Source organism: Letharia lupina (assembly GCF_014066315.1).
Source record: "Letharia lupina isolate WasteWater1 chromosome Unknown contig_2, whole genome shotgun sequence".
NCBI lineage: Eukaryota > Fungi > Ascomycota > Lecanoromycetes > Lecanorales > Parmeliaceae > Letharia > Letharia lupina.
In genome coordinates, this window is record NW_023502971.1 from 1,100,764 (window position 1) to 1,126,086 (window position 25,323).

Below are 25,323 nucleotides of genomic sequence, written 5' to 3' on the forward strand. Positions count from 1 at the left end.
AAATTTGATTAGCTTACACAAGTTAAGAATTTGTACGGTGGCCGCGGAGCCGACGCGTTCTTCGATGAAATTGGGTCCTTTCCATACCATCTTTCACATGGACAAAAGTCTATCAAGGCGAGAGCCCACGGTTTGGACACACGTGCCACCGAGTCGGCGACCGAACGATGATCACAGTTGGCGGTGCTGCGAACGATGATTGGCACGACGCCCCTTACGACTGGCAGACTTTCGATTTGTCGGATCTGGTTTGGGGAGTGTGTATGATGCATCTGCGCCGGCTTACGCTGTGCCTGCTCCGATTGCTGCGAGAACAGGTGGTTCGTAAGTGCTTGATACTGATTGTATCCCCCTCATAGCTAATTCATGGAGTTCTGCGGCGCATCTGGTGGCGCTGCGATGTACGAACCTACCCCATCCGGCTTCGATCAACCCGGCCTCGCGGACCTCTTCAAGGTCCAGTATCAAGGGGCTTCAGTAGGTCTCGCACCAACACCAAGCCCCAGACCGTCAGGGTCTCGCCCAATTCACCGTACTGCCATTATAGTCGGCTGCTTAGTCGGTGGTATCGCCTGTATCACTGTCATTGTTGGACTAGGATTGTGCTACAGGAGGTAAATCCGTCGTCGCATCACAGGCTGCGAATCTCCACGCCAGGAGATGGAATACCATGGAAGAGTTTTCCAGGAGATGGACAACCAGGTGGACTTTGTCCACGAGATGGACGTTCAGGAGAGGGTGGTCCAGGAGATGGGGGCTGAGAAAATTTACTGGGAGTTGCCCGCGGAGAATGAACCGGCTGAAATCTGGAGTTCTACCAAAGGCTCGGAAGAGAACCCTGGCTCTGGTGATGTCCGCCGAAATGGGATGTCAGCTGACGATAAGGTGCCAGAGATTCCTAGTCCGGGAAGAACCTCGGAAGGAAGTTCAAGAGGGTATCAGCGGAGCTTCAAGATGCTGCATCCGCTGCCAATGCCTTGATGATGACCAAATTTGCACTGCGTCAACCCACCACTACAGACTACGAAGAGGCCCACCTCCTCTGGAATGGAGCGTCCGCTCTTGAAATCAGGACTTCATCTCCAAGGTGACGCCCTTATTCTGGGGTAAAGTACCCTTTCGAACGGACAAGCCACAGCCATTCCTCACGACCTACAATGGCTTCTGGGAGTCATTGCCACTACCTTTGTCTTCCACCCCTGCAAAGACTCTAGGATGTAGTGCTCGGAAGCATACAATGTGTACAAGATGTAATAACACGAATGTACGACTATTCGCATAGCAAGGCCGCCGCCCGGGGGGGTGGTGGCGGGGGGGGAGGGTCGAAGGTCGGAATTTCAACAGCAAAACATAGTATGATAGTACCTACTGGATTTGCCGTAAATCATCAAAAGAAACGCCTGATAGATAGCTATACTATAGATCTTTGCATCAACAATCGAACATCGTCCCCAAATCTGACACCTCCGCTTTCCTCCCCCCATCATGACCACGACCCTCCCACAGACCTACATCCACTCCGCTCCCCTTGCGACCCTCGCACCCCACCTCCTCCCCCACCTCCCCAAATCCCTCCCCCTCCTCCGCCGTCTCCAATTCCACACCGCATCTCCCTCCGCCCGCATAATCGCGACTTTTCCCCCGCCATCATCATCATCACCACCACCAACCACCACCACCAACACCGCCCCGCCAGCCTCGTTCGCCGCCATCTGGGCCGACCGCACCCGCGCGCCCGAAACCGAATGCTGGATCTTTTCCACCTTCGAAACCCTCCCTCCGCCCCCGCCGACGCCCTCCCAGCGACACGAAGCCCGAGCTCAATGCCTCGCCCTCCTGGCAGTCACAGCGCGCCTGCCGGCCACGACGCCCCTGACCATCATCGGGTCTCTGAACGAGAGCTTGCTGCGGCTCATCGGCGGGGAAGAGGTGGGTCGGTTGGCGCCGCAGAAGGTGGTTTCCAGAGGCACGGAGCACGATGATGATGATGACGACGACACGGGTACGGGCGGGGGTGGCGTGATACGCGGGGTCAGCGTGCCGTACTGCAAATGGCTCATCGGCCCGCCCGGAGCCGAAGGCGGCGGAGGAAGATCGCAGGGCGTGGGTTCGTTACCGCCCGGCTACGCGTTCGACGAGCTCCGCGGCGAGGACGAGCTCAAGCTTACGATCGCCCGGACCGAGATCCCCAAGACGGAGGAGACGCTCGCCCAGCTCGGCTGCTGCGGGGTACGCCACACGCCCGGATCTGCGTCTACGGCTACGGCTACGGCTACACGTACGGCGGCGGACGCGAGGGAAGGAGAGGAGGGGCAAGGACGAGGCGCGTTGGTAGCGTGGGCCTTCCTGGGCGTCGACGGCAGTCTGACGTCCCTGCACGTGGAACCGGAGCACCGGGGTCGGGGGCTCGCGAAGGCGGTCTCGCGCCGACTGTTCCGATCCCTGGCGGACGATGCGTCGGCGATGGGGTTCCGGGCCGCCGACGGGGCCGGAGACGGAGTCGGGGGGTATGGCCGCGGAGAGGGCTGGGCGCACAGCGACGTCGCGGAAGAGAATCTCGGGAGTGCGGGCGTGGCGAGGGCGATGGGGGGGAAGGAGGGTTGGAGGGTTAGATGGGTCAGTGTCGATTTGGCGGCGGTGGTGGAGGAGAGATGGACGAAGCTGTTGGGAGAGGAAGTGGTAGTCCGAGTTGGCTGACATTCTCTTAACTAGCTTACTTCCGACGCGCTTTTTTTGGCCAGCATCGACCCAAAAGAACGGTGTCATTTTGTGATAAGAATCGTCTCAGGGAGAGTGGTAATTTAGAAGAGTGGGAGAGACTCGCCTGTTGGCGACTGCTATCCTCAATGTTTTGGGGGCTGTACCGCCTAGACTGCCGCTTCTTTCGGCGCCTTACCTAGAGAGTAGAGATGGTGGTCGAGTTTGGGGGCGGAGACGGGAGGGTGGTGGAGGTCAGATGTGGATGAGGATCGAATGGAGAGATGGTGTGGGTCACGAATGGATGTATAGACAGATGAGGAGAGGAGTAAATGATTCAAGAAATAGATCATGGTTCATTTAGAGCTAGTGTTTTATGCATTCGATATCCCAATACGGCCAAAGGAACAAGCCTTTGACTCATGCACAGTAAAAATCGTCGAGAAGTTCCGTCGCCAGTAATATGCATGCAACGCACTCAAAGTCTCCGCTGGAAGAGTGTTGTCGCCACAAGCAAGGGTATAGTAAGTAGATGACATGAAGTAAATAAAGGTTTGATAAGAGAAAGCAAGCAGCCCTCAAGGCTTGACAGAAACCGATTTCTTGCGTCCAAAGATGGTCCTCGTCCTTGACTTGTCCCGTGGTTTTTTCTCCGGCGTAGTCTGTTTCACACCTCGCCCCTGGCGTTCGTTCTTGTCGCTTTCGTCTGCATATTTGGGTTTATAGATCCTGTCCGTATGTTAGCAGAAGACCAGTTCTTTTGTCTCTAGAGGGGACATACCAGCTATTGCCAACCATACTCATGCCCTTCGCCTCCGCCATCCTATAGTAATGAGCTGCCTTCTTCAAGTCTTTCTTACAACCCTGGCCCTGCGCGTAGCAGAATCCAGCCTCCGCCATCGCATCTGCGTCACCCCAGTTGCCTGCGATCTCAAAACATCGTAAAGCGAGTGTTTTGTCTTGTTCGATGCCCCAGCCGTTCATGTGACTGACTCCGAGCTCGTATATACTCAATGCGAACTGTGCACGCCTGGTCTTCCGCTCTGTCATATCGGCTGGATTCCCGTTCTTGTCTTCATCAACTGCAACTTCTATGCTGGCACAGTCTGCGGCCTTACGGAGCCATTGCACGCCTTCTTGTTGGTTGGGACGCATGCCCCATCCGTGGCGACAGGCCAGTGCGTACAACAGCATAGCGGTTGGAAGATTCTGCCTCGCTGCAATGCGAAGGTGGTAGGTAGACTCTCGGGCGGCCCCACGCTCGTGTAGCTCAATGCCCTTTGCTAGATGATCTTCTGGGCTTAGCTCCGTAGACAGAGCTGGAGCACGAGGGCGTGCTTTGATGGTGCTTCCTGACCGAGTAGAGGCTGAGTATTCCGACTGAGCGTCGCTCTGGACCGGAGTTGGAGGTGGCCTATGATTCTGCTCAGGGGAACCGTTTGATCTCTGGTCGGTAGAAGGAAGAGCAGATCCACTAGAAGCCTGCTCAACGGAAGGCCTTGGTGAGCCTCTCGCAACCTGCTCAAAGGAGGGCCGTGGTGAGGCTCTTGGAATCTGCTCGTGAGAAGGGCGTGGGAAGAATTGGGGTCGCTGATCGAATGAACGGCGTGGTGAAGATCTGTGAAGCTCCAGGCTAGGTTTTGGCGACCGGGTAGGCGTCATGGGTCTGTTCGCGAGGGGTGTGGTAGGGCGAAGATTTATTGGTGCTTGAGGTCGGTCCCACTCGAACACCAGCTTTTCATCCTGAAGAACCTTGAAATCTCGCTGCAGCATCCTGCCACGGGGCAGGGAGTACTTGGCGTAGATGTAGGAGGGGGCTGGTGCATCTAGTGGATTCTGTGGGTCAGGGATTTGCTCGTTGTCCATGCTCCCAGGCGTTTGCACACTATCATCCACGAAGAGAAGACGCTGGCTATCAAAAGATGGCTGACGGGATGCCGAGCTGAAAGGAGGTCGTACTGCATCCATCGACGGCCGGCTGTCGAAAGAGGGTTGCCGGGATGGGATGTCCGTTGATGGTCGGCTGGCTCTGCTGAGCGGCCTCGAGAAATTGAAAGTCGGGCGAACCTGGCGTGAGCCGCCAATGGAGTATTCAGAGTTTAGAGACGGTGACCGACCGTGAGCTTGTGTGAAAGGAGAAAACGGGGAGTGAGGCACCGAGAAGCCACTGCTTGAAGAGTCCTTCCTGTGTTGGGAAAATCCAGACCGGCCAGTAGAAGCACTGTGCTCATCATCCGAACTGTCTTGGGGAATCGACCTAGTGCTCCCCGCATAACGTACATGAGGTGATTTTGGTGGTGCTAACGAGCCATTGTATCCTCGAGAGGACGTAGAGGCGATAGACATCTCACGCTGTGGCCCATGATAATTGGAGGACTCGGGGTTCCCTGGCGGGTAGGCGAAGGGGTTTCGGTCCATCGCCTCAGCGCTCCTTCCTAGTGGAAATGTCGGTTCTGGTGACTTTGCTCTCGGCACGCCAAAATAGTCATTCGTCCGCACTGGGCTGAACTCCGCAGGTGTAACGAAAGGTAGGTCTGGCGTAGGACCTTCATGGTACTCTGGTTCACCCTCAACTAGTGGTATATTACTCATTCGAGGGTAGAAGGATTTGGGTCGAAAATCTGGATCCTCCACCTCTGGCATTGTTCCAGATGGATCTTCATCCCTAGCTCTTGGAGGTGACCCTGGTAACACATTCTGTGTTTCGGAGGACCTTGACCTGTTATACATGGAGTTTTGCTTCGTGATCGGATCACCAGTTGTGAGTGGAGGTAGCCTGCTGACTCGCCTGCCATTTCTCTTACTGTCGTCCAATTGTTTCGCCAGAAGTCGGCTTTGCATAGCAAACATGTCCAGCGGGGACATTGCCGGGGGTATGTCGCCCGCGAAGTGCTGCATCCTTGGAGATGATGTTCCAGATGTATGGACTGGGATACCGTTGTGCATTGATTCGTGAGACTTGGAGCTCAGGTCAATGAAGGTTGGACGTGGAGCCATGATGAAAGAAATGGAGAGGGGTCGGTAAGCTGATTCATCCGAGAGGCAAACACAAGTCGCAGTCACTGTCGCAGTGCCTGTGCATGTGCATGTGCGGCTCAGGATGGTAGGAATATGGAGTAATCAAGGCGCAATGAGAGTGTTAGCGCAGGATAGGCTAGGTGATTGAGGCAAGGTTCTTAACGAGCGACGGTGGTGAGATGGATCTATTATATTAGCATTGAGCTGTGAAAGAGGGAAGTCACGACCCCAGGCTGTCGATGGTCTGGTTTTTTCGTACGTGGTCGTCGGCACGGAGTAGGCGTTTGAGGTGGGTTACGAGGGGTTTCACGACGATTTGGCGATCATGTTGGGATGATATAAGGATATTGCAGCCGGAGGATGTGCTATTTATTGACGGCAGTAAATGTAGATGTAGATGTGTTGAAGGCGTTATTGGTCTGACTATTGAGTAGGTGCCACTGACCAGAGAGGACGTTGAACAACGTTGAGTGGAGGCAAGGATGAAATTGATGATCTGATTCGGATGAAGTCCATGTGATGTGATTGGTTGGCTGGGTGGGAAGAGGAAGTTGTTGCAATTGCAAGCGGGTGGATCTACTCAGGGGTGGTTAGGGCCTTGCATCTCGCGAGTCGCCGCCTGTAAAAATAGCTGCAGGGGCCCGGTGACCCGGGGGAGAGGATTGGGGGTTGCATTATTCGCTGCAGCATCCCTCAAGACTTCAACCTCAAGCATCCGTACAGTCACCATATCGAATATTATGATTCATCCATCACACCAATCATTATTCTCGCTGCCTCTAATGTTTATGTAGCATTATCATCAAAATTCGAGGACCAAAATCCCCTATTTTTATGCCAGATCTCTCATCATCTCCAGATCTTGGATTTGGCATTTTGCATAAGCGCAACCAATTGGGTTTCTGCCACTACTAGGTCGCATAGGTGCATAATTACCCTGACATCTAAGTCCCAATGCTTCAGCTGCTCATCTGATAATGGACAAAGTATGAAGCTCAAGTTGACCATGGACCAAAGAATGGAATCATTAGGTATTGGGAAAAATGGGTTGATTGCCTTCTATCTAACTTTCCGGCCCTTGAAAAATGCCTCCTGACTAGTTCTGGTCTGCATTCCAGCCTTCGTAAACATGGCTAATTGTTCGACGCCTAGAGTAGCCACGCCATAAGAGCGATATCCGCAATGTTTCTGCCAGCTCTCACCCATATACCTCCTAGACTATGGTGACTCCTTATGATGTAACAAAGGCCTCTGCCGGTAAGGTCGCCTAGGCATAACCATGTAAGTAAGACCGTCATGTAACGAGGATATGCAGACAAACCTTAGCTTGCCCAAATGATGCTGCCGCTCCTTCCAGATTCCACCCACACTGTTCCAGGCACAATCCCGAGAACTCTAATGTCATCCCTGTAGCTTTGCTCAGCTCCACCGCCAGCACCTCCTTCTGCACCTGCTCCTCTGTTTTGCCAGGCGCGGACAATGCGAATCCTGCCGGCACATTGATCTGATGATGTGCTTGTGCCGTTGGATCGGAGGCGCTATCCTCTACTTCAGGCCGCCACGCATCGTGGCCTCCATACTGCCTCAAGACAAGTGTATCACACGCAACGCGGATACCTCCAACCCCTCCTCCTGGCCCCAAGACAAACGTACGATCGAAACTCCGTATTGCTGTTGATTGGCCGGTTGAAACATCCACCTCCGCGAATTCTCCATGCAACATGACCATGAGCCCACCGACACCGCTTGATGATTGTCCGGTTGGGTCTGGTAAACCTGGGATGGTGTGACACTCGACACACCATTTTTGCGGCTCTGCCATTATGTCGGGATGACGAGTGACTGGTAGGGTTGCGAGCCCATCTTTGATACTCTCCGCACCGGTGTATAGACGTGACATTCGACTTGGCGGGTGGGTGATCTTGGTTAGATTTCGGCTCTTTCTGAGGTATGCTTCCCAGCCAGGAGGTTTCTGGCTCGTGGTTTCGGCGATGTGGGGAGCGGAAAGGTTGATGCTGATAGAGAAAGTCGATTGGGCATCGTAATATCCATTGACCAGAGCGGTGCGATCTCCATCGTAGGCAGGGAAGAAGTGTTTGACAAAGGTCTCGCTAATAGCTGCTTCGTCACGAAAGCTAGGCCCAAGGATGGGGATTGGTAATTTGTGTTTCACCGCGGCTCTAGCATCCTCCAAGGATCTTATTTGTATTGTGTTGAGAGTAGTGAGGGTAGGATACCATTTCACGATGTCGTCTTTATATGTCGGCACCTCCGTCTCAATGGGATTTCCAGTAAGTATAATTTGGTCGAGCTTACGGAATTTCCACCGCCATCCTTCAAGCGCGGTGAGGTTTTTCAGTTGATTGTTCGAGAGGTCGAGGTTTTTGAGTGCTGGAAATGTTTGCGAAAGTGTAGTAACCGAGGCTATGGTGGTCAGGGCATTGTTGGCCAGCGAAACACTAACGATGGCCTCCTCCTTGGCGTGCGCGGTTGTGAAGATGCTATCGCAGATCTTCATGAGCGCTGGGAAGAACTTCGATTCCCGTGAGGTTGTGCTGAACATGCCAATATTGACAAGTTCGGGATCTGTGCCGAGTTGCGACAGGTCTAGGAGCTTCGCATCTGTACTGTACCGCCGACTGAGAACAGATTTCAGGACGTTGATAGTGTTAGGTGTTTCGGAGTCTGCGTTACTCGCCAGTGGTTCAGATATTTTCCTGCGAGAAACCTCAATGCCTAGCGTAGCTCCGGCAAACTGGAAATTGTTGAGTCTCTCAATCTTAGGAGTATCCTCTGGTCGCACTGAAATAATCAGAGCTTCACCCTCAAGTCGTGACTAGACAACGTTAGCAAGGCATATAAACCTTGAAGTTGCAAGTCACCCAAAGGCGGTAGCGTGAAATCTCGGTCGTCGTTCTGAGAGCTTGGCTTGAAACGAGGGCGGACCGGAGAGTTTGGAGTGTTGGTATCGCTGTTGCCTGGCGGAATGCAATGTCAAACATACCTTCTTTATCTTTACCGTCTCTGGAGCATCCGGGTGGGTCGCTTTTCGTTCCAGAAATGCAATCAGTTCGGATATGCCACCACCTGGATTGGCAGCAGCTTTGCTCTGCTTGAATCCCTGAACTGTGATCTGGTCCCACGCTTCATCTATGGGTCGGGTACTTCCTCTTCCCCGTACATTTCTCAAGCTGGATCTCTGTCCTCTTGGCGATTTCTCACTGGAGCCCATGCCTCGCAGGACGGCTTTCTGTATTGCTGAAGGATCGATTCCTGTCCGAGTAGGACGTGATGTTCTTGCACGAAGTGAATCAGATGTGCCACTCTTCTGCGTCCGTGCCGATCCTCGGATGGCGGCGCCACGTCCACGACCACTCGCTCGACCAGTTATACCTGCTTGGTCCATCACCAGATCTCCATCCTTATCCACTCGCGCTGGAGTGGTGTTGCGTTTTTGAATGCCCCCTCTGCTTGGGAGACGACTTGAAGCGAGGCGTCCTGAAGCCCGAGGCCCGGTGGGTGGTGGAGGCTGGTGAAGCATGCTTGCCGTGAGATGTCGAAAGCTCGGATTGGGAGAGAGAATCAGATAGAATAATAGGGTTGGTACTCTTGGTCGCTTTCGTACGGTAATGGGCAAAAAGGGTTGTCGAAGGACAAAGAATGTTAGTCGAGATATTGATGGAGTAGCTTTTGTGATAGCTGGCCAGAGCTAGCGACAAGCTCCGGATGCGGTAATGATGCTCTCCGGAGACATGGACATGGTCTGCAGAGTGGTAGACAGATTTTACTTTATGTGCTTCCAATGGTGAGTGAGTGTTGAAAATTGTTCATGATACTGAGTCACATGTTTCAAAGAGGGCGTTTCTGTGCCAAGCTGCTAACCATATTGAGTCTTAGCAAACTTCCCAGCCACGCTACATTCTCTGATCATTCGTGACTATTGAGCCTATCTAATTTGTTTGCGCATGCATTCTGGCTAGAATCTGTGGCATTGGCGTCATGATGTCAGGATACCCAGTCTGTACAGTCCGAGAACATGAAGTAGACCGCCAGATAAACGTACTATAGCAAACAGAATGTACTTAGCTTTGGGTTCTACAATTGTTGCCATCGAAGACCGACCCGTCCACAGGGGTAGAAAACCCGAGTGAAACCAGAACAATTGAAAGAGCCATTGGTGGGCTCAAGCTTTCTAGAGCTTCTTCGTGCGCATCCATCCGAGGTCGTGTAGAGCAATATAATTGAGCGATAGTGAGAGACCAAAAGGCAGGAAAAAGGCCGGTGTAAAGGTTCGAGGTCACAGACAAGCGCTCTGAGGAAAACGTCCCTACGCTCGCGTCAGACAAGAGAGAAGGCTTACCCATAAGATGTCTTAATATTCAGGACCCACTGGGCGGCAATGGCGCAGCAATGAGCCGACGCTTCATTATTGATGCGAGACCAAGTTTAGGCCAGGGATGAAGCATTGATGTCGTCCTGGCGTACGCATCTATCGTTTAGAAGTGACTAAGAAAACTTTTACCGTAAGCATGGTGGTGGTGAGCTGATTATCAGAGAAGTGTGACCGATAAGCCTTGCTCGATGACTGAAAGCTCACCTATCTTCGAGTCCATTTCTCAGCATTGTATAGTTGCAAGGGGTTGTGGGATTCTGCCCTATGGTGAAATGCTCGAATACGATCCAGCGATACTATGAAGCCGTCGTGGTCTCCAGTGTACTTGACCTTCTAGGCGATTACTGCGTATGTGTGACGATGACCGTATGAGTGTATTGGCGAGATTACAGCACTGACAAAGATGGACTATTGTGAGAAATCACTTGTGTATGGTAGAACTGCATGGTTGAGTCGACCGTATCTTGTACTGACTGGTCGTTACGTGTGGAAGGAGGAAGCTGGAGCAGGCGAAGCTGAATGACGATAGTGTTACAATTTGATGAGCAAGCTGATTAGGATGATGACCTCTGTGGGAGGAGCTTCGGACGCGCCAGAGGCCGATGCGAGCCTCAAGATTGAAAATAAAAGCTTGCTGTTCCGTCGACCGCTGATCAGAGCTCCAGCCAGTACACTTTGGTAGATGAAGCCGAAATGCCGTCTCCGTATTTGACCCTAACATCAACCGAATGGAAGGAAAATAAATGATGCCGAGACTTTTGGACTGAAGGAAATCCTCATCGCTGAGCTGCCTTGGTATGATAATGCTGGAAGCAAAGCCATGCTGAAAGTACCGACAGGACCTGCCGTATCCCTAGAGCACCATAGCAAGAAACCGCAAGAGCCATTTTCGCCGTGTACTGAGACCTCTAATTCTGAACCTTCGAAACCGCTTGACAGGTTTGGGCGCATTATTTGGCAGAGCGCTCCGCACCTGAGTGGATTAGCGGACTGCAATTTATCGACGGGAGTACCTATCGTCAGAACGGTAGTCTTGGTCTCTACCTCCACCGTACGAGTCCCGAGTCTCTCTTGAGGGAGCATCGCCGTACGCAGCATGAGAACGCCCACCATCTCGACCGGCATAAGAATCATTGCCACCACGGTAGTCGTCACCGCGGCTGCTGCTGTAACGATCATCGCGCCCGCCTGATGCATACCTGTCAATTCCTCGAGAGCCGTAGTCATCACGACGTCCATACGAGCGACGCTCACGATCATCGTAGCGAGAAGATCCACGATAGCTGTCATCGTAACGGCCACCGCCATATCCACGGTATCCACCACCACCACGACGATCATCGAAGCGATCGAAGCGGCCACCACGTGGTGGACCACGGAAGTCCTCTTCTAAATACCAATGTCAGTTCTAAAGACTTATGAGGTACCGGGGATACTCACCTCGCTTTGGCGGGCCAAAGTACTTTCCAGGAGTGGGAGTCCTAGGACGAGCACGCCTAGCTTTCTCAATGCTTAGAGTCCGACCTTCGATATTCTCACCCTGAAGTCCCTCCTTGGCAGCATCGGCCTCCTCTGCAGTAACCATTTTGACGAATCCGAATCCACGAGACTCTTGGGTATGCGGGTCCTTCATGATCGAACAACCTTCGACGTTGCCATATTTCTCGAAAAGACGAGAAACTTCTGCTTCAGAGAGACGAGGATGAATGCCAGTGACGAACAGATTTGAGCCTGGGTTACGGGCGCCTGACTCGCGATCATCTTGGTTGCGCTCAGGAGGGGGACCACTATGTTGACCGTCAGCTGAGTGTCCACAGTCATAGTGGGATTGTTGAGCAGTATACCGAGAGTCCATACGGCCATTCGGAGAGGCGCTCCTATCACGCCCTCCGCGATAGTTGTCCTCACGCTTCATGGGGTAATCGTCATCACGCTTTGGGCGAGGTGAAGCGCTTCGGTCACGTTCGTAGCGTGGCTCATCATCTAAGAAGCATCGTCAACTATGAGTAATTTTTCTAGTTACAGTACAGAGGGACACCAAAAGCAAAAGATGAGAGCGAGTGATTAGGTTTTACATACTGTCGTAGCGACCATTCTCCTGCTCATAATCCATGGTTGCCATTGCGACCAGCGAGTGGAGACGTGATGCAGGTGAGGTAGTACCGAAGCTTGCTCTTCGAAGAAACCGGGGTTTGCAAATCTCTTGAACAGTGTAGAGAAGATGAGGTCTAATGTTTTTGATGAGTAGCAATGGTGAGTGTGGAAGAAGTCGGTATTGTTCGGTGTGGATGGAACAAGGGAGGAAGTATTTTTACTCTCGCGACTCTCTTTTTTTCTAGAATGCGCGGCTAGTTTAGCGCCAACGCTAACTAAAAACGGCCTAAACCAATGAAGTAATGTGATGCCTTATGTTTCTTACCCTGCCCTTGCAAACGGGCAAATTTGAAGAAGTACGGACAAGCATGTAGAGAGATTGTTTCTAGTTGAAAGGCTGCTATCAAGGCATGCATGAAAGATAGACTATGATACAAATCTGATTCCACAGCTACGTATTATCATGATCGCGAGAAACAATTTCGAGGTGCAACGAGGCACGCTGCTTGAGCATTGCCTAACATCCTCCGTGTCCTAAGCGCGGAACTCCCCTCATGTTGCAGAAGAGTCATGATCCTGAGGCGCCCCATGCAAAGTCAGAAAAAGGTCCGCCGTCTCCGTCCCTTTTTGACAGCCTTGCGAGTTTTGGCAGTTTTCTCTTCCGCCTGCTGTCGTGCCAAATCGCCACCACCTTCAGCCTCTTCAGGCTCTACTAGCCCCGAGAGCTCCTCTTCATCCATATCACTCAAATCCTCGCTCATGCCTCGCACAAGCTCTCTTCCTTTCCACCGCTCCTCTTCGATCGTGGTGCCTACTGGGTCAAAGCATTCCATGTACCATGGAATACCACCCTGTGAAAGCGGTTGAGAATGGCCCCCAGAGCTCAATGGTGGCGTTACTGGTTCTGGAGGCGTGTCCTTACCTAATTGGTGGGATACATGTTCGTCGAAATTACCGTTTGACGTGTGGTCATCGCCAGCCGCGCCGTTCGTTGGTGGCATAGACTCTGGAGTTGGCTGTTGACGATGACCCTTGTGCTTGGCTGATTTTGAGGCAGTAGCCTGCTCTCTGTGAGATGCATGGGCGATAGCAGGATCGAGTTTAACACCAACGAGGTTTCTGGCATTTTGATTGAAACCATTAGCACTGTTCTCATCAGAACTACCTCCGCTGATTGATTGCCGTTGCTGTATAGGGTCAGCTCCACCTTCGCCTAGCTGCGATCCATTCCTTGAATCGCGTCGAGAACGCACACTTGCTTCAAGTAGCCTCTCCAAGTCGCGGAGCTCTTTTTCGTGGGGCCTGCCTAACAATTCACTTTCCTTTCTCATCGCATCTTCAAGTGGGCCTTTGACGGCTTTGACTATTCTGTTTGCAAGCATCTTTTTGGCCTTGTGGTCAGCGATTAAGTCTTTCGATAACACTTCACCATTAACATGTGGCTGGCCCTCGGTTGCGTCGACTGTAGGAGACGGATCTAGTGCAGCCTTGACCACGTCACCGAACTTTTCGGAGAAGGCTTCAACTGACGTATGACTACGTCTATTCAAATGCTCCTCAAGATCAGCAAAGCCTTCTCGGAAAACTCCCTTGCCATCAAGTCTGTTTAAGAGAATGAGCACAGTTTCGATTCATGCAAGCAAGTAGAGCACTTACAATTGAGCCTTTTCCAAGATTGGCCACAGGACTGGTGTGATTGGGAAGTAGACGATGTCAACGATTTCTTTCAAAATCTTCACGTCATCGAGCTTTAGCTTTTCTTTCTCCTTTATCAGGCTGCTCAATTGTCTTATCTTGCCAACCTCTTGTAGAAGCTGCTCCGCAAAATCAATCCGTCTCTGCAGTCGCACCCCGCCAGCTGCTCCCATGCCAACAAAATTTCGACGAGTGATCTCCATTGATGAAAAGGTTTCCATCTGCAGTTGTAACCTCTTTAACAAAGCTGCGCCTCTCCGAGCTTCTCTTTTGAGAGTCCAGAATTTGCATGCTTCAGCAGCAAATTCTTTTCGTTTTCGGATAGCAAATCGCTGCAGAGAAGCTTCCACTGTATTATAAACCGCTTGCGGTATGACTGGTGCGCCCGAAGGTAGTCTCCACACGACCTTCGGCGGCTGATTAAGTTTCCGCTTTTTGGAGTTTAGCGTGAGTGTAAGCTTGGGATTCGAAGGCTCTTCCATTGGCTCTGGAATAGGGATGCCTTGCGTTTGTGATGCACCCATCGTCAGTGCAGATTGTTGGCTATCTGCCCAGAGTCTGCCACGCATCGTGCGTCGATAGAAGTCTAGTGCGTCTCTGGTCGCATTATCAACGTCATGCTCTCTACGCCAGTCTGCTGGGACATGCTTGTCACAAAAGGCTTTGAGTACACTCGCGTCGATACTTGCTGGTCCGCCATGGGTTGATTTCATCTTAAGGAAGAGTCTGGCTCTTCTAGCGCATGTAACGTGGAATGCAATATAGCAGTTCTTGTTCCCACACTGTACACATGCACCCATTCTCTGTCGACAGATATAACACGTTAATTTCCATCTAGCCTTTGGGACTTTCTCGACGTCCATCACCGGCTCCATGAAGGTATTGTTGCCTATGGAGACCTCAGGAATCCAGATTGCGCACAATAGATGAGACCACCTCGAGGCATTCGTCTGCTTGAATGCTCCGTCCGTGTTAGGACAGAAGATACATGTAGGAGTCCCGCGGCCGATCAGTTGGCACTTTCGGCATAACCATTGCCCTTCAGGTATGAAAGGCACTCCATAGCACTCTTGATGCACAGCTAGGTCGCAACCGTCACAAAAGACGATTGCATTCGTATTTTCGCAGTCACCATCATCGCAAATTGCGCATTTGGTGTCTTGCTCTTCTCCAAGGGCGCCAGACTCACCGTTGACCGCCGCAGCAGAGCTAGAACGTGGGCGATGAGTTTGTGGGGGTTTCGGATTTGGCTTTGGAATTCTCTTCTCGAGGGCATGCCATTCCTTCTCGATCTTCGTCATTGTGATCTCGAAGATCGCAGGTTTGATGGCCTCGACTCCATCCTCTTTTCTATGGATGTTGTGGGCCTCGAGCCAAAGATTGTCTTGCTCATCCATGTCATATTCGACTCGACCAACCACAGCACTACCGATAGCTGAGTTGCCCTCGCCCTCATTCTTCTCCCCAGTGGCCATGTCCAGGTCTTCCTCAATATTTCCCTCGGTCACACGGATCAATTTCTTCTCTGGCCGGATCCAGATTTCGCTCTCCTGGTACCCTACGTTTGCCATAGATCGGTCTACGTAGTTGAGCTTTTCAACGTGCTTCTGCTCGTATTTGAGGAAAGGATCTAAACGGCGGAATGAAGGTTTCGGCAGCGTTAGCTTTTCCCGTGGGTTGAAACCAGGAAGTGGAATGACCTTAGGAACTTCGGGTGTGCCGATACCTTTCAGCATCGAGTCTGCTCGACGAGGCGGGCGTCCTGGACGTCGCTTGGGAGTGGCTTCCACTGCTCCAGGAGTGGCGGAATTGCGATCATAGAGGTTGCCATGTGTTTGTACCTCGCGATCTTCTGTCGCGAATTGCTTGGCCCCTTCTACAAAAGCTGGACTGCCATTTCTGCCGTCGAACGAAGAGTTTGGTGCAGGTCTTGTGATCCCATCAACCTCATGTGCGCTGAAGACGGGAAAGAGTGCGCCAATATCCAGATCAGGATGAAATTCGTCCCAGCTTCTTTCTTCTCTCGGCTTGAACCCATCGCCATGCACCACTGCAGCGGCTGCGGCGGCGGCAGAGCTGAATCGAGGTCTTGCTGGAACACGTTCTCTTCGACTTTCGCGACGCGGACGTGGAAACTCGACTGGTGACACCCCGTTGGCTACATTCTCGCGCCCTAGTCTCCCCCTTGGTCCAGTGTAACTGTAATCTCCCGGGCCTGTTCCACTGACTGCCAATTCCGTCCCCTCGGAAGTCAGATACCGGCCACCGCCGCCAGGACCACCCGGTACATATTTTCGACGTTTCGACGACCGTGTCTCACCGATGGAAGGACTTTCGGCAGAAGAAATCTGTGGATCAGACCTTCGGTTAGATCTTGCTCGGGTGTTGAAAGCGCGGCGGCCACTGGATGAAGGAAGAGGCGCCATCACTGCGCTCGTAGTGTACGATCAGCTCGCGTTGCTGGTGTGGTAAGCTCAGCATTTGCTGACGTGTGAGTTCATGAATTTGTTTGGTTTAAGGATTGTATGGAGTCACCAATCTGTGAAAGGTGGGATGCACGGATCAGTGCGTGCTCGCAGGGGCAGTCGCCATTGATGAGGCTCATTGCAGAGATGAGGTTCAGAACGCTAGCTCGGCTCAGGAAAAGCTTCGGGCCGCGGAATAACGCGCTAAATATGGCACTAAATTCGCTCCGAGATAGCAGTCTAGAGTACCTACCTGGGTGCTTCTATACCTCAGCCAATGCTAAATAAAATACCGTTAGCATAGTTTCAGGGTGGCTGCGCCATATTTGTATAGGCGCCACACCAAAATAAGGCGACACGTCGCGGAGACATCGTTGTCGTCGTCAGCGATCTCGCTACTACTTACAATGGGGCGGGAAATAGAACGGGGAAGACTTTCAGGCTAGCCATCGCAGTTCGCCTACATTACTACCTATCAAGGCGGAATTTGTATAGAAGATATAGCGAAGTTAGTGATCTACTATAAAGGTTTCGAAAGATCTCGCTGTCGCCTCTTATAAGATAGAGAAGACTTCTAAATAACCACCGAGGCTCGCAGGCCTTACTACCGCTCAGAGCGGAATTTGTATAAGAGATGTAGCGGAGTTGACAGTCTACTATGGGGGGTTCAGAGATACCTCGCTGTCGCCATAGAGGGGTTCCATTGGGGGTTCCATTATATCTATTATTAGCGGCTCCTTTAAGGTCTCTTAGGCACTCTGCTGTCAAATAGAGCCCGTCATTTAACGTAATATAGCCACCCACTGAGCGGAAACTCGCTCTCTCACATTATTCTAACGAGAAAGTAGCTTAACGCGTCTCTGGGGTATAAGAGGTAACTTCAGCATTATTGACGCCAGCTTCGGAGGTATTACTGGAGCGGGCTTACTACCCTTGCTACCTCTTCGAGGGTATTTTTTCCACTCGTCTAGGGAGGTAGACGCCTTACGTTTGTAGGAGGAGGGGGAGGTAGAGGGCTTCGAGGAGGGCGATAATGACCTAGACGCGTCAGAATAGATGGGCCTGCTTCACTCGCCATCGCTGGGGCCACTATCTTCTTCCTCAAGTGGCAAAAATTCGTCCGAGTACTCTGCCTCCGGGGTGCGGTCTGGCGCACGAGGCGGGGGTATGACATTGAGGCTATTGAGAATGATATACGCGAAGATTTGACGATAGCGAGGTGTGAGAGGGGTGGGAGGGCAGAGGGTGGCGACAGCGAGGTATGGGGAAGACGGTAAGATCAGCCAGGACGTGTCCCCTATTTACTACTGCAATCTCTTACTAATCAGGGGAATGTGGCTGGGTCGGCCTAATGGCTCTCCGGTACTGTACACTAGCGTTGGCTGAGGTTTAGAAGCACCCACCTAGCTGACCTTAGAGCAGTGAAGATGAGCAAAAAGCTCTTGCTGGAGTAACGGTAGCTATCTACAAGGATCGCGGACAGGACGTCAACGGGACCCCTAGCACTTCAGTCAGTCCAGACTTTCAAATGTCGAACAATGCCTGGGCTAGCAACGGCCGCGACAGACAACATTCATACAATCCACCCTCAGAAGGCCCTCCGACACCCTCCTTTAATTCTCAAGAGGTGCGAGATTGCTTGAAAAATGGTAAACTATAGAGACATAGCATCTTATGACTAAATTTTGACGCGTATCAGCAATCAAAAACCTCACCTCCGAAGAAGTCAAAGCATCAAAGTACCAGCCGGGAGCCGCAAATAATACGAGATCTGGGCAAGCTTGGGCTTCCAATCGTATGTCTACCAGCCTTCAAAACTCACTTTACTCAGCACTGATGATCTATAGCCAAGAACATGAGCAATGGTAAAGACTTCTACGTCGAGCTTCGCAAACAGGTGACCGCCATGCAACAGGGTGGCGAACGTGCTGGTGTGTACATTTCGTTGCATTTATACCTCATCTGAAGTTGCAAGATAAATTCCGGAAGCGGAATGGTTCTTTATTCCATTAGAACTGCCTCATTACTCGAATTATTGCTCGGAAGAAGAGATGCTGACTCCGAACTCTCCATAGGCGGATGAGTTAAAGACAAACGATACACATCAACCCCTAGAGCCTTCCCGTCTCTGCTACATAAACAGGACTCTAGAATAGGGGCTCGCCTTGGGACTTTTTGGTCCCCACTCAAGCTTGGCGGCACTCAGCAAAGCAGCAGTACAGCAAACGCTGCATATCGACAACAGCCAGGCCTAAGATCGAGAAACACGCATGTTTACCTTGTTGGCCTCTTCGCTGCAAGATCGTGGTAGCCCACTTGATCAGCTATTCGACGCTGATCATACGCTTGGCGTCTACTTCATACGAGGTGTACCTGCGGGACTAGAATGTGTTCAAAATGTGTGGCCACAGCATTGCTTCTACACCGCATGTCTTAATAGGGTCCAGGCGTGCTTTCAGAACAAGCGGCAGTTGCATGAACTTAGTCTACAGAGTACTTTCCACAGAAACACTAGGCGTGGATCGAATAAACACCCCAAAAGCTTCCTCTCCGCTCCTCGGCATGATAAAGTTTTGAGGTCGCACCCCTAGGCTGCTTGATAAAGTAATAAAGCGAAGCGTCTTGTCTTGTGCTTAGTGCCTCAGTCTGCACTTCGACTCACCAACAAAAAAGCAGGCACTCGAACATCGCGCATTAGCTCGGTACCCTAGGCTATCCGATAATGGAGGTTGGGTGCAAGCTAATCCGCCATAGGCAGGTAAATTTTCCGTCTCACTGCGTTTGATTGTCCGACTGGTTGGTGTTCATCCGACATGTGCAGAGGCTTGCATAAATTTCGTTATCCCACCGCAGCGAGCGCAGAGAATCTACCCCACCTGCAAGAACCAGCGCTTAGCATCGAAACAACCACTCTGATTCGCTAAGCCCATTCGCAACTGAGGGTTTTCTTCTTGTATACCGTGGATGGAAACTGGGGAAGACAAGATATATAGACGCTTCGCAGCTCCAATTACTGTTCTCTCTCCACCCCTTGCTCCACTACCTGTCCTTGTCTTTGATTTAGTACTTGCCAATTTCTTCTCATCTGATCGATTGGCTGGTCCAATTCTGACATCGCTATCTCCTTTCCTTGATCAAACACGCTTCTCACATTACTCCCATACCTTTCCTGTTGACCAGGCCATCTTCCTCCCTCATCCTTGCATTCTTCAGCAATCCGCCACAAGGCTCCCACGATTTACATCATCCTTCCCTCACCAACATTCATCATAATCCCGACGCCACTGTCAATATGCTTGCCCGAGCAGCCAGACCTAAGCTTGCCGTTCTCACCGCCACACCGACTACCCTCACTAAGTCTCCCCTTCCACGGACACCCCTCTCACCTTCCCCAATGAGCCCTACAGTCCGTAATACCCGCCTCAACCAGCGAGGTTTCTCCACCTTGCAGCCACCTACATTCGCTTACGCCGAGCCCTCAAATACCAAAAGCATTCTTAAGAAGGGACAAACTTCACGCTCGACAGGAAAGAAGCTTCAGTTCAGAGAGGAGCCTGCGGTCCGATGCATCAGTCCTGTTCCAGAGGATTACCACGGCACATACGTGAAGATGAGCAAGGACGAGCGAAGATGGGGAAGCGGCAGGAGCTTGTGAGAGGGAAATGGAAGGGTAGTGGGGGCCGCATTCCCTACTTTGCCTCTGGTCGAGCGGTCTTCCGCCCGGAACACGCGCCGAGCCGTTGGAGCTCTCCGGGTGATAGACAAGGCTATGTAGCAGAAGACCGTGGGGAGAGGCTAACATATGAGGACGTATTCATGAGATAGATGACAATGAAGCATGACATTTGCAAACGTACTCTCTGGTGACGTGGATACATCTCGTGACAATGATTTCATGGGATGAATAATCGCCATGGAGCTAAGACTGCAAATATAGCTTTGACGTTGAAGGCTCACAACCTGCCACGAAAATGTGTTCCGTGGTTTCCGTTTGGTCCTCATTATCTTAAGCTAAAAGTGTTAAAAGAACCGAGCAAGTCTAAACGACCGAGCTGAGACCTTCCTGATACTCTGCAAGGTCCCACAGCAAATATTCTGAGAAACATGGTCCTAAGTGTACGGAATCGCGTTAGAATTACGGAAAGCTGAACCTAGCATAAGCACTTGGACGACGTAGGAGAATTAACCCGAAAGCCGTTGAAAGATAGCCCCGCAACATCCCGCCCACGAAAGCCGAAGTTCAGGTGACGAGCGAGGCGGTGCAACAATGGTGGTGATGGGTATGTACGTACCTGCAGTAGCCGTACCTGAAATTTTAACTCGAGTAGGTAAGCGTCAGGGGGCGAAGCCAGCTTTCTTCAAGGCAATTTGAGGCACGCTGGCAATACGTATCGTTCTTGTTCCAGGGCGAAGTCGGCCAAGCCAAAATCTGAAACCCGAGGACTTTGTGTGTCAGATTGGATTCAGCAGACGAGGCAAACTTCTCAAACACGAGGACTCGTGTTTAGAAAGGAGCGCGGTAGATGATGCTGCGCCCATGGATGATGGTGAAATCCCCAAAATTTGAAGGCAATTTGTGAGGCTCTGTTCTCAGCGTTCTGCCATCACAGCACATTGTGGTCATGTGGGAAAGAGTCGCTCCCGGATGTCTGTCCGAGCACCCATCGTTGCATCGCATTGTCAAGCCGGAGATGAAGTTAAACCAATACACACATTTACACTTATCTGTTACATCAACGGCGTAGTTGCCGTAACCGGTAGGGTTTTCCTCCAGAAGATCACTTCGGCGCAAGGTCTACTGTTTACAAGGTGGAATATCCGTGGAGGAGTCGGCGAGGCTCCAAAAGTCAAAAGCCATCCCCAAATTCTCAATGTGCCTCTGTGCCTCTGTGCCTTCTGTGCCTCAAACAAAGTCCTTGACTCTCAGCACGAACTGATGGATACATTGCGATTGCAGCGCATGATGGAGATCTGCACACCCTCTTCCCAGGTTTCCCCACTCGGCCAGCTCGCCGATTTTTGCACTGTGGTAGGCATCAGTAATGCAGAGAAAGGGCAGATCAAAGCCTCAATCTTTTAGAAGTTTAAAAGTAAAGTAGGTAAGTACACTTCAGTAGAGAAGGGTGACCCGAAAATAGAAGTGATCTACACCCATCGTAGACTAGCTCCCGCCCTTGGCACCGCGCTTACTTGCTCCCAACCGCCGGACCAGCAAGCATGGAACAAAGATAGAACAGATAGAACGGAGAAGTCAGCACCTAAGATAATTGGCCTATAGAACGAGACCTCCTCCAAACTTGCCGGGTCTTCATAGGTCGACCTTGTTGACGCTTCTTCCCCTCGTGGCCGAAGAAAGCTATGTTTCACATTTTAGCTCACTAAAGAAAAACATTCCAACAATAGCCCTTCTCTAGCCCTCTGGCGCCAAGGCCAAAACAGGTACCGCCAGAGACCGCCATCATGGCCTGCATACCCAGCTTGCTGCAAAGGATTATAAGTTCGTATGCTTCGCCTCAACCGCATCATGTTTACTTCTTCACAACGCAGGAGTAGTCGGTAAAACACGACCAGCGATCAGGGGCATTCTCTTACTGGTACCTTCTCTGCTTCTCTGCTTAGCCTTCTCTGTTTCTTCGCTTTTCCTTACCATCCACATGCTTCCTGCATCATAAGCCTTTCCTAGCTTCATCTTGCATATATAACCCCGCGTCCTGCCTTGTCTTCCAGACGATCTTTTCCTTTCTCTGTATCTCTTCCTTCTCCTTCCTCCCGGTGAGGTTACATCACAGTCAATCATTACGTACTTTTCTTTATCATAAGATGCCCAGAGCACCCAAGCCCACTACTACACAACATCGATCAACGCCTTACCCAGTCGCTACTTCAACCACCTTATTACCTTCAGCTATGGCGTCCCATCACACATCATCCCAGGCCTCGGCCTCGGCCTCGGACCGTCATGCATCCCAGTCCTGGCCTCCAGAGAACGACGAGCTGCTCATGCAAGCTCGCCAACGAGGTCTCAATTGGCAACCCATTGCCTCCCAGTTCTTCCCAGACAAGACCGCCAATGCCTGCCGCAAGCGCCATGAAAGACTCATGGACAAGCGGAACAGCGCCGATAATTGGGACGGCGTCAAGGTAGAAACACTAGCCAAAGCCTACGTCGACGTCCGCGAGCAAATGTGGAAGATCCTCGCCGACAGGATCGGCGAAAAGTGGCAGAATGTTGAAGCAAAGGTATGCCACCCTACTTGTGATCGAACAAAGTATACATTGGTTAACAAGTGATCTAGTGCATGGAGAAAGGCCTGAAGACCCTCCAGACAGCGGGCCGTACAGCCTCACGGCGCGAAGCTCGCGCAAATCTAGGCCATGACTTCGACTCCGACGAGATCATAGACAGTCGCTTTCCGCCATCCCGGCGTGAGCGCTCCCGATCGCATCAAGATGAAGAAGACGGCTTCAACGATAGCGCCATTGGTCCTGAAGATCATCCATTCGTCAACGGCAATGCTTTCGGATCGAGCAGAGATGACCACCAGCCAGCCTCTTACTCCGCTGGCGGCATATCTAATACTTCACCTTCCTATAGCTCCGCCCGGTCGTTTAGCATCAACAGCAATGCCTCCTCTTCATTGGCAGGGTTTACGCCCACAGTGACAGCCGCACCTCAATTTCCTTCTATTCACCAGCAACCACAGACACTTCCGAGCTTCAGTGCTGCCTTTGGCATGCCAAGTATCTCAGCCGTTTTGCATCACTCGCCGCATCATTCGCCGGCTGTTACGACTCACTAGCACAATAACGACGAACGGATATTGCACTCTGACTTATACTACTTACGATACCTTTTTAGACCTCTTTCTTTTCTTATCAGCCTTCGTTTTCTACGTTTATATTTGCGGGGAACACGTTACAATGTGAAGAGGACGATTTTCCTTAATTTTTTGTACAATTAGAGATGCTGGTGTATGACTACCAACTTTCTTTAATTTCAGATTTACGAAAAAGCGTGCTTCATAGCTTGTATCATTAACTGTCTAATGCTTAAACGTCTTATCCACGATCACCACCACCACCACCTCAAGACTTGCTATATATCCCGTTTTCTCCAATACTCCGCACCCAGAATCCCTCGATCTTCTGCATTGGGGTCAATTGACCACTATACCATTTCGGTGTCAGAGATTCTCTTCTTGGACGGGTTCCTGAGTCTGATGACATGTTTGAAGAATATGGAAAGGGTATCAACAGTTCAGGAAGGGCGCTTACTTTCGGTAGCGGTCTGCATCTCAAATCGCTCTCCCATCCATTCTCATATATCTCCATGCCCGTCCAAGCAATCATAGCGGCATTATCGGTGCATAGCTCAACGGGTGGGAAGGTGAGCGTGACGTTTTGGAAACCACGGGCTGTGAGGAAGGAGCCGAGCCTATCATGATCCTAGTCAAAAAATGCCAACACATGACTGCAAATAGCAACATCAACGGCAAGGACTTACACAGTTCTCAGAAACGCATTGCTAGCCACGCCGCCGCTAACAACTAATGTTCCTACCCCGCTCCCTTTCTTCCTCAGATCTCGTAATGCCAATACCACTCTACTGGCCAAATGTTCAAACGCAAGCCTCATGCTCTCGCTCGCCAGCTCTATCCTCTCCTCATCTTGCATCTTCTCTCTCCCTTCATAGATCCTCTTTACCGCACTACCGAGTCCGGAGAACGTAAACTCCATGGCTTTACTCTTTGATCCTGACCTCGTTTCCGCAAGTGGTGGGACGAGCGCCCAGCCCCATTTGGTAGAATTTCTTGCAAGCTCTTCTGCGCGACTAGTGGGTGCAGTGTAATTGTAATCGGCCGAGCCATTGGGGAAAGCAAAGCGCTCAAGATGGCGGCCGTACATTATATCCGATCCTTCCTTCAATACATCAGGTGGGAGCACCAATCGCGCGATTTTGTCGATACAGTCGCCAATAGCTATATCTGTCGTCGTAGCGAGTATGGCATGATCGCATATTTCCTTCGAATGCACGAGCAAAGTGTGACCTCCTGAGACGAGCAGAGAGAGGAATGGGAAAGGGGGCGCTGCGTTGGGAGAACTGCCAGAAAGAGCCGAAACGAGGCGAGGCGTGAGCGCGTGTGCTTGCATGTGATTGACGCCCACGAGAGGGATTTGCCACGCGACCGCGAGGCCTTTCGCGGTGTCCAGGCCGGTAGCGAGGCTGGAGCGCATACCCGGTCCACGAGTGACCGAGATAAAGTCGGGCTTGGAGTTTCCTGTATTTGGCAAGACGTGGAGGGCCTCTGAAATCAGAGCCGCTAGATTCTCCTGGTGGGATTCGAGAGATACAATTGGGTGCACGCCGCCATGGGCGCTGTTGTTGGCTGTGATTTTCTGGTGGAAGTGGAGCTGTGTATGAGGCGCCGCATCATTGGATTTTTGGAGTATTGCTACCGATGTGTCGTCACTACCACACTCTTGTCAGAATAGATGGTGAATAATTAGACCAAGAGGTCATTTATACCATGAGGTTTCAATGGCAAGGGTCAAGAGCTTGCGGCGGCTATGCGCGAGATTTGCTGCTCGTGCGAAGGAAAGTGCTGGACGTCGCAGACATCTTGAATGCAATACCAGCATCCGTTTACCGGCAATAGCTAGGAAGCAGAAATCACAAAAGCATCAAAGCACCATGTCCTATAGTAACTGTCCACTCGTGCCACTCTATCAGGCACTCGAGGGAGCATGGCGAAAAAATACCGCGGCGGAATTGGTCCGTGCCCGACAAAACCCAAAACAGATGGCCTGTTGGAAGTCAATTTCATTCACCTCGTCCGCGTTGATCACCCTTGAATCCCCATTGAAAGACCCTCGCGCCTCGTCTCAAACATGTCTCGTTGGTCAAGACCTACGCAGGAGAAGCAGCACTAGCAAAAGGGTTTCTTGACAACCTATAACCTC

The 25,323-nt window shown here is 51.5% G+C and overlaps 10 protein-coding genes across 10 annotated transcripts; 5 read left to right on the forward strand and 5 right to left on the reverse strand.

Annotated features, from left to right (window-relative positions):
- Positions 1 to 366: 366 nt before the first annotated feature.
- HO133_004439 (uncharacterized protein) lies at positions 367 to 981 on the forward strand (the record flags this gene model as incomplete). Its single annotated transcript, XM_037295356.1, has 2 exons — positions 367 to 477; positions 658 to 981. The coding sequence occupies 2 exons, from the start codon at positions 367 to 369 to the stop codon at positions 979 to 981; spliced, it is 435 nt and encodes a 144-aa protein (XP_037157357.1).
- Positions 982 to 1,485: 504 nt separating this feature from the next.
- On the forward strand, positions 1,486 to 2,697 carry HO133_004440 (uncharacterized protein; the record flags this gene model as incomplete). Its single annotated transcript, XM_037295357.1, has 1 exon — positions 1,486 to 2,697. One exon carries the CDS (start codon positions 1,486 to 1,488, stop codon positions 2,695 to 2,697), a length of 1,212 nt encoding a protein of 403 aa, XP_037157358.1.
- Positions 2,698 to 3,275: 578 nt separating this feature from the next.
- On the reverse strand, positions 3,276 to 5,694 carry HO133_004441 (uncharacterized protein; the record flags this gene model as incomplete). The annotated part of the gene is made up of 2 exons (XM_037295358.1): positions 3,276 to 3,426; positions 3,479 to 5,694. The coding sequence occupies 2 exons, from the start codon at positions 5,692 to 5,694 to the stop codon at positions 3,276 to 3,278; spliced, it is 2,367 nt and encodes a 788-aa protein (XP_037157359.1).
- A 1,252-nt stretch (positions 5,695 to 6,946) lies between these two features.
- Positions 6,947 to 9,256, reverse strand: HO133_004442 (uncharacterized protein; the record flags this gene model as incomplete). The annotated part of the gene is made up of 3 exons (XM_037295359.1): positions 6,947 to 6,982; positions 7,037 to 8,551; positions 8,720 to 9,256. The coding sequence occupies 3 exons, from the start codon at positions 9,254 to 9,256 to the stop codon at positions 6,947 to 6,949; spliced, it is 2,088 nt and encodes a 695-aa protein (XP_037157360.1).
- A 1,802-nt stretch (positions 9,257 to 11,058) lies between these two features.
- Positions 11,059 to 12,230, reverse strand: HO133_004443 (uncharacterized protein; the record flags this gene model as incomplete). The annotated part of the gene is made up of 5 exons (XM_037295360.1): positions 11,059 to 11,081; positions 11,153 to 11,497; positions 11,549 to 11,895; positions 11,953 to 12,091; positions 12,188 to 12,230. 5 exons carry the CDS (start codon positions 12,228 to 12,230, stop codon positions 11,059 to 11,061), a joined length of 897 nt encoding a protein of 298 aa, XP_037157361.1.
- Positions 12,231 to 12,798: 568 nt separating this feature from the next.
- HO133_004444 (uncharacterized protein) lies at positions 12,799 to 16,323 on the reverse strand (the record flags this gene model as incomplete). Its single annotated transcript, XM_037295361.1, has 3 exons — positions 12,799 to 13,389; positions 13,456 to 13,804; positions 13,859 to 16,323. 3 exons carry the CDS (start codon positions 16,321 to 16,323, stop codon positions 12,799 to 12,801), a joined length of 3,405 nt encoding a protein of 1,134 aa, XP_037157362.1.
- Positions 16,324 to 17,890: 1,567 nt separating this feature from the next.
- HO133_004445 (uncharacterized protein) lies at positions 17,891 to 18,445 on the forward strand (the record flags this gene model as incomplete). Its single annotated transcript, XM_037295362.1, has 4 exons — positions 17,891 to 18,011; positions 18,062 to 18,157; positions 18,210 to 18,293; positions 18,438 to 18,445. 4 exons carry the CDS (start codon positions 17,891 to 17,893, stop codon positions 18,443 to 18,445), a joined length of 309 nt encoding a protein of 102 aa, XP_037157363.1.
- A 1,209-nt stretch (positions 18,446 to 19,654) lies between these two features.
- On the forward strand, positions 19,655 to 20,017 carry HO133_004446 (uncharacterized protein; the record flags this gene model as incomplete). The annotated part of the gene is made up of 1 exon (XM_037295363.1): positions 19,655 to 20,017. The coding sequence occupies one exon, from the start codon at positions 19,655 to 19,657 to the stop codon at positions 20,015 to 20,017; it is 363 nt and encodes a 120-aa protein (XP_037157364.1).
- Positions 20,018 to 22,269: 2,252 nt separating this feature from the next.
- Positions 22,270 to 23,162, forward strand: HO133_004447 (uncharacterized protein; the record flags this gene model as incomplete). Its single annotated transcript, XM_037295364.1, has 2 exons — positions 22,270 to 22,602; positions 22,659 to 23,162. 2 exons carry the CDS (start codon positions 22,270 to 22,272, stop codon positions 23,160 to 23,162), a joined length of 837 nt encoding a protein of 278 aa, XP_037157365.1.
- Positions 23,163 to 23,546: 384 nt separating this feature from the next.
- Positions 23,547 to 25,002, reverse strand: HO133_004448 (uncharacterized protein; the record flags this gene model as incomplete). Its single annotated transcript, XM_037295365.1, has 4 exons — positions 23,547 to 23,573; positions 23,638 to 23,797; positions 23,867 to 24,832; positions 24,890 to 25,002. The coding sequence occupies 4 exons, from the start codon at positions 25,000 to 25,002 to the stop codon at positions 23,547 to 23,549; spliced, it is 1,266 nt and encodes a 421-aa protein (XP_037157366.1).
- Between the last annotated feature and the right edge of the window lie 321 nt (positions 25,003 to 25,323).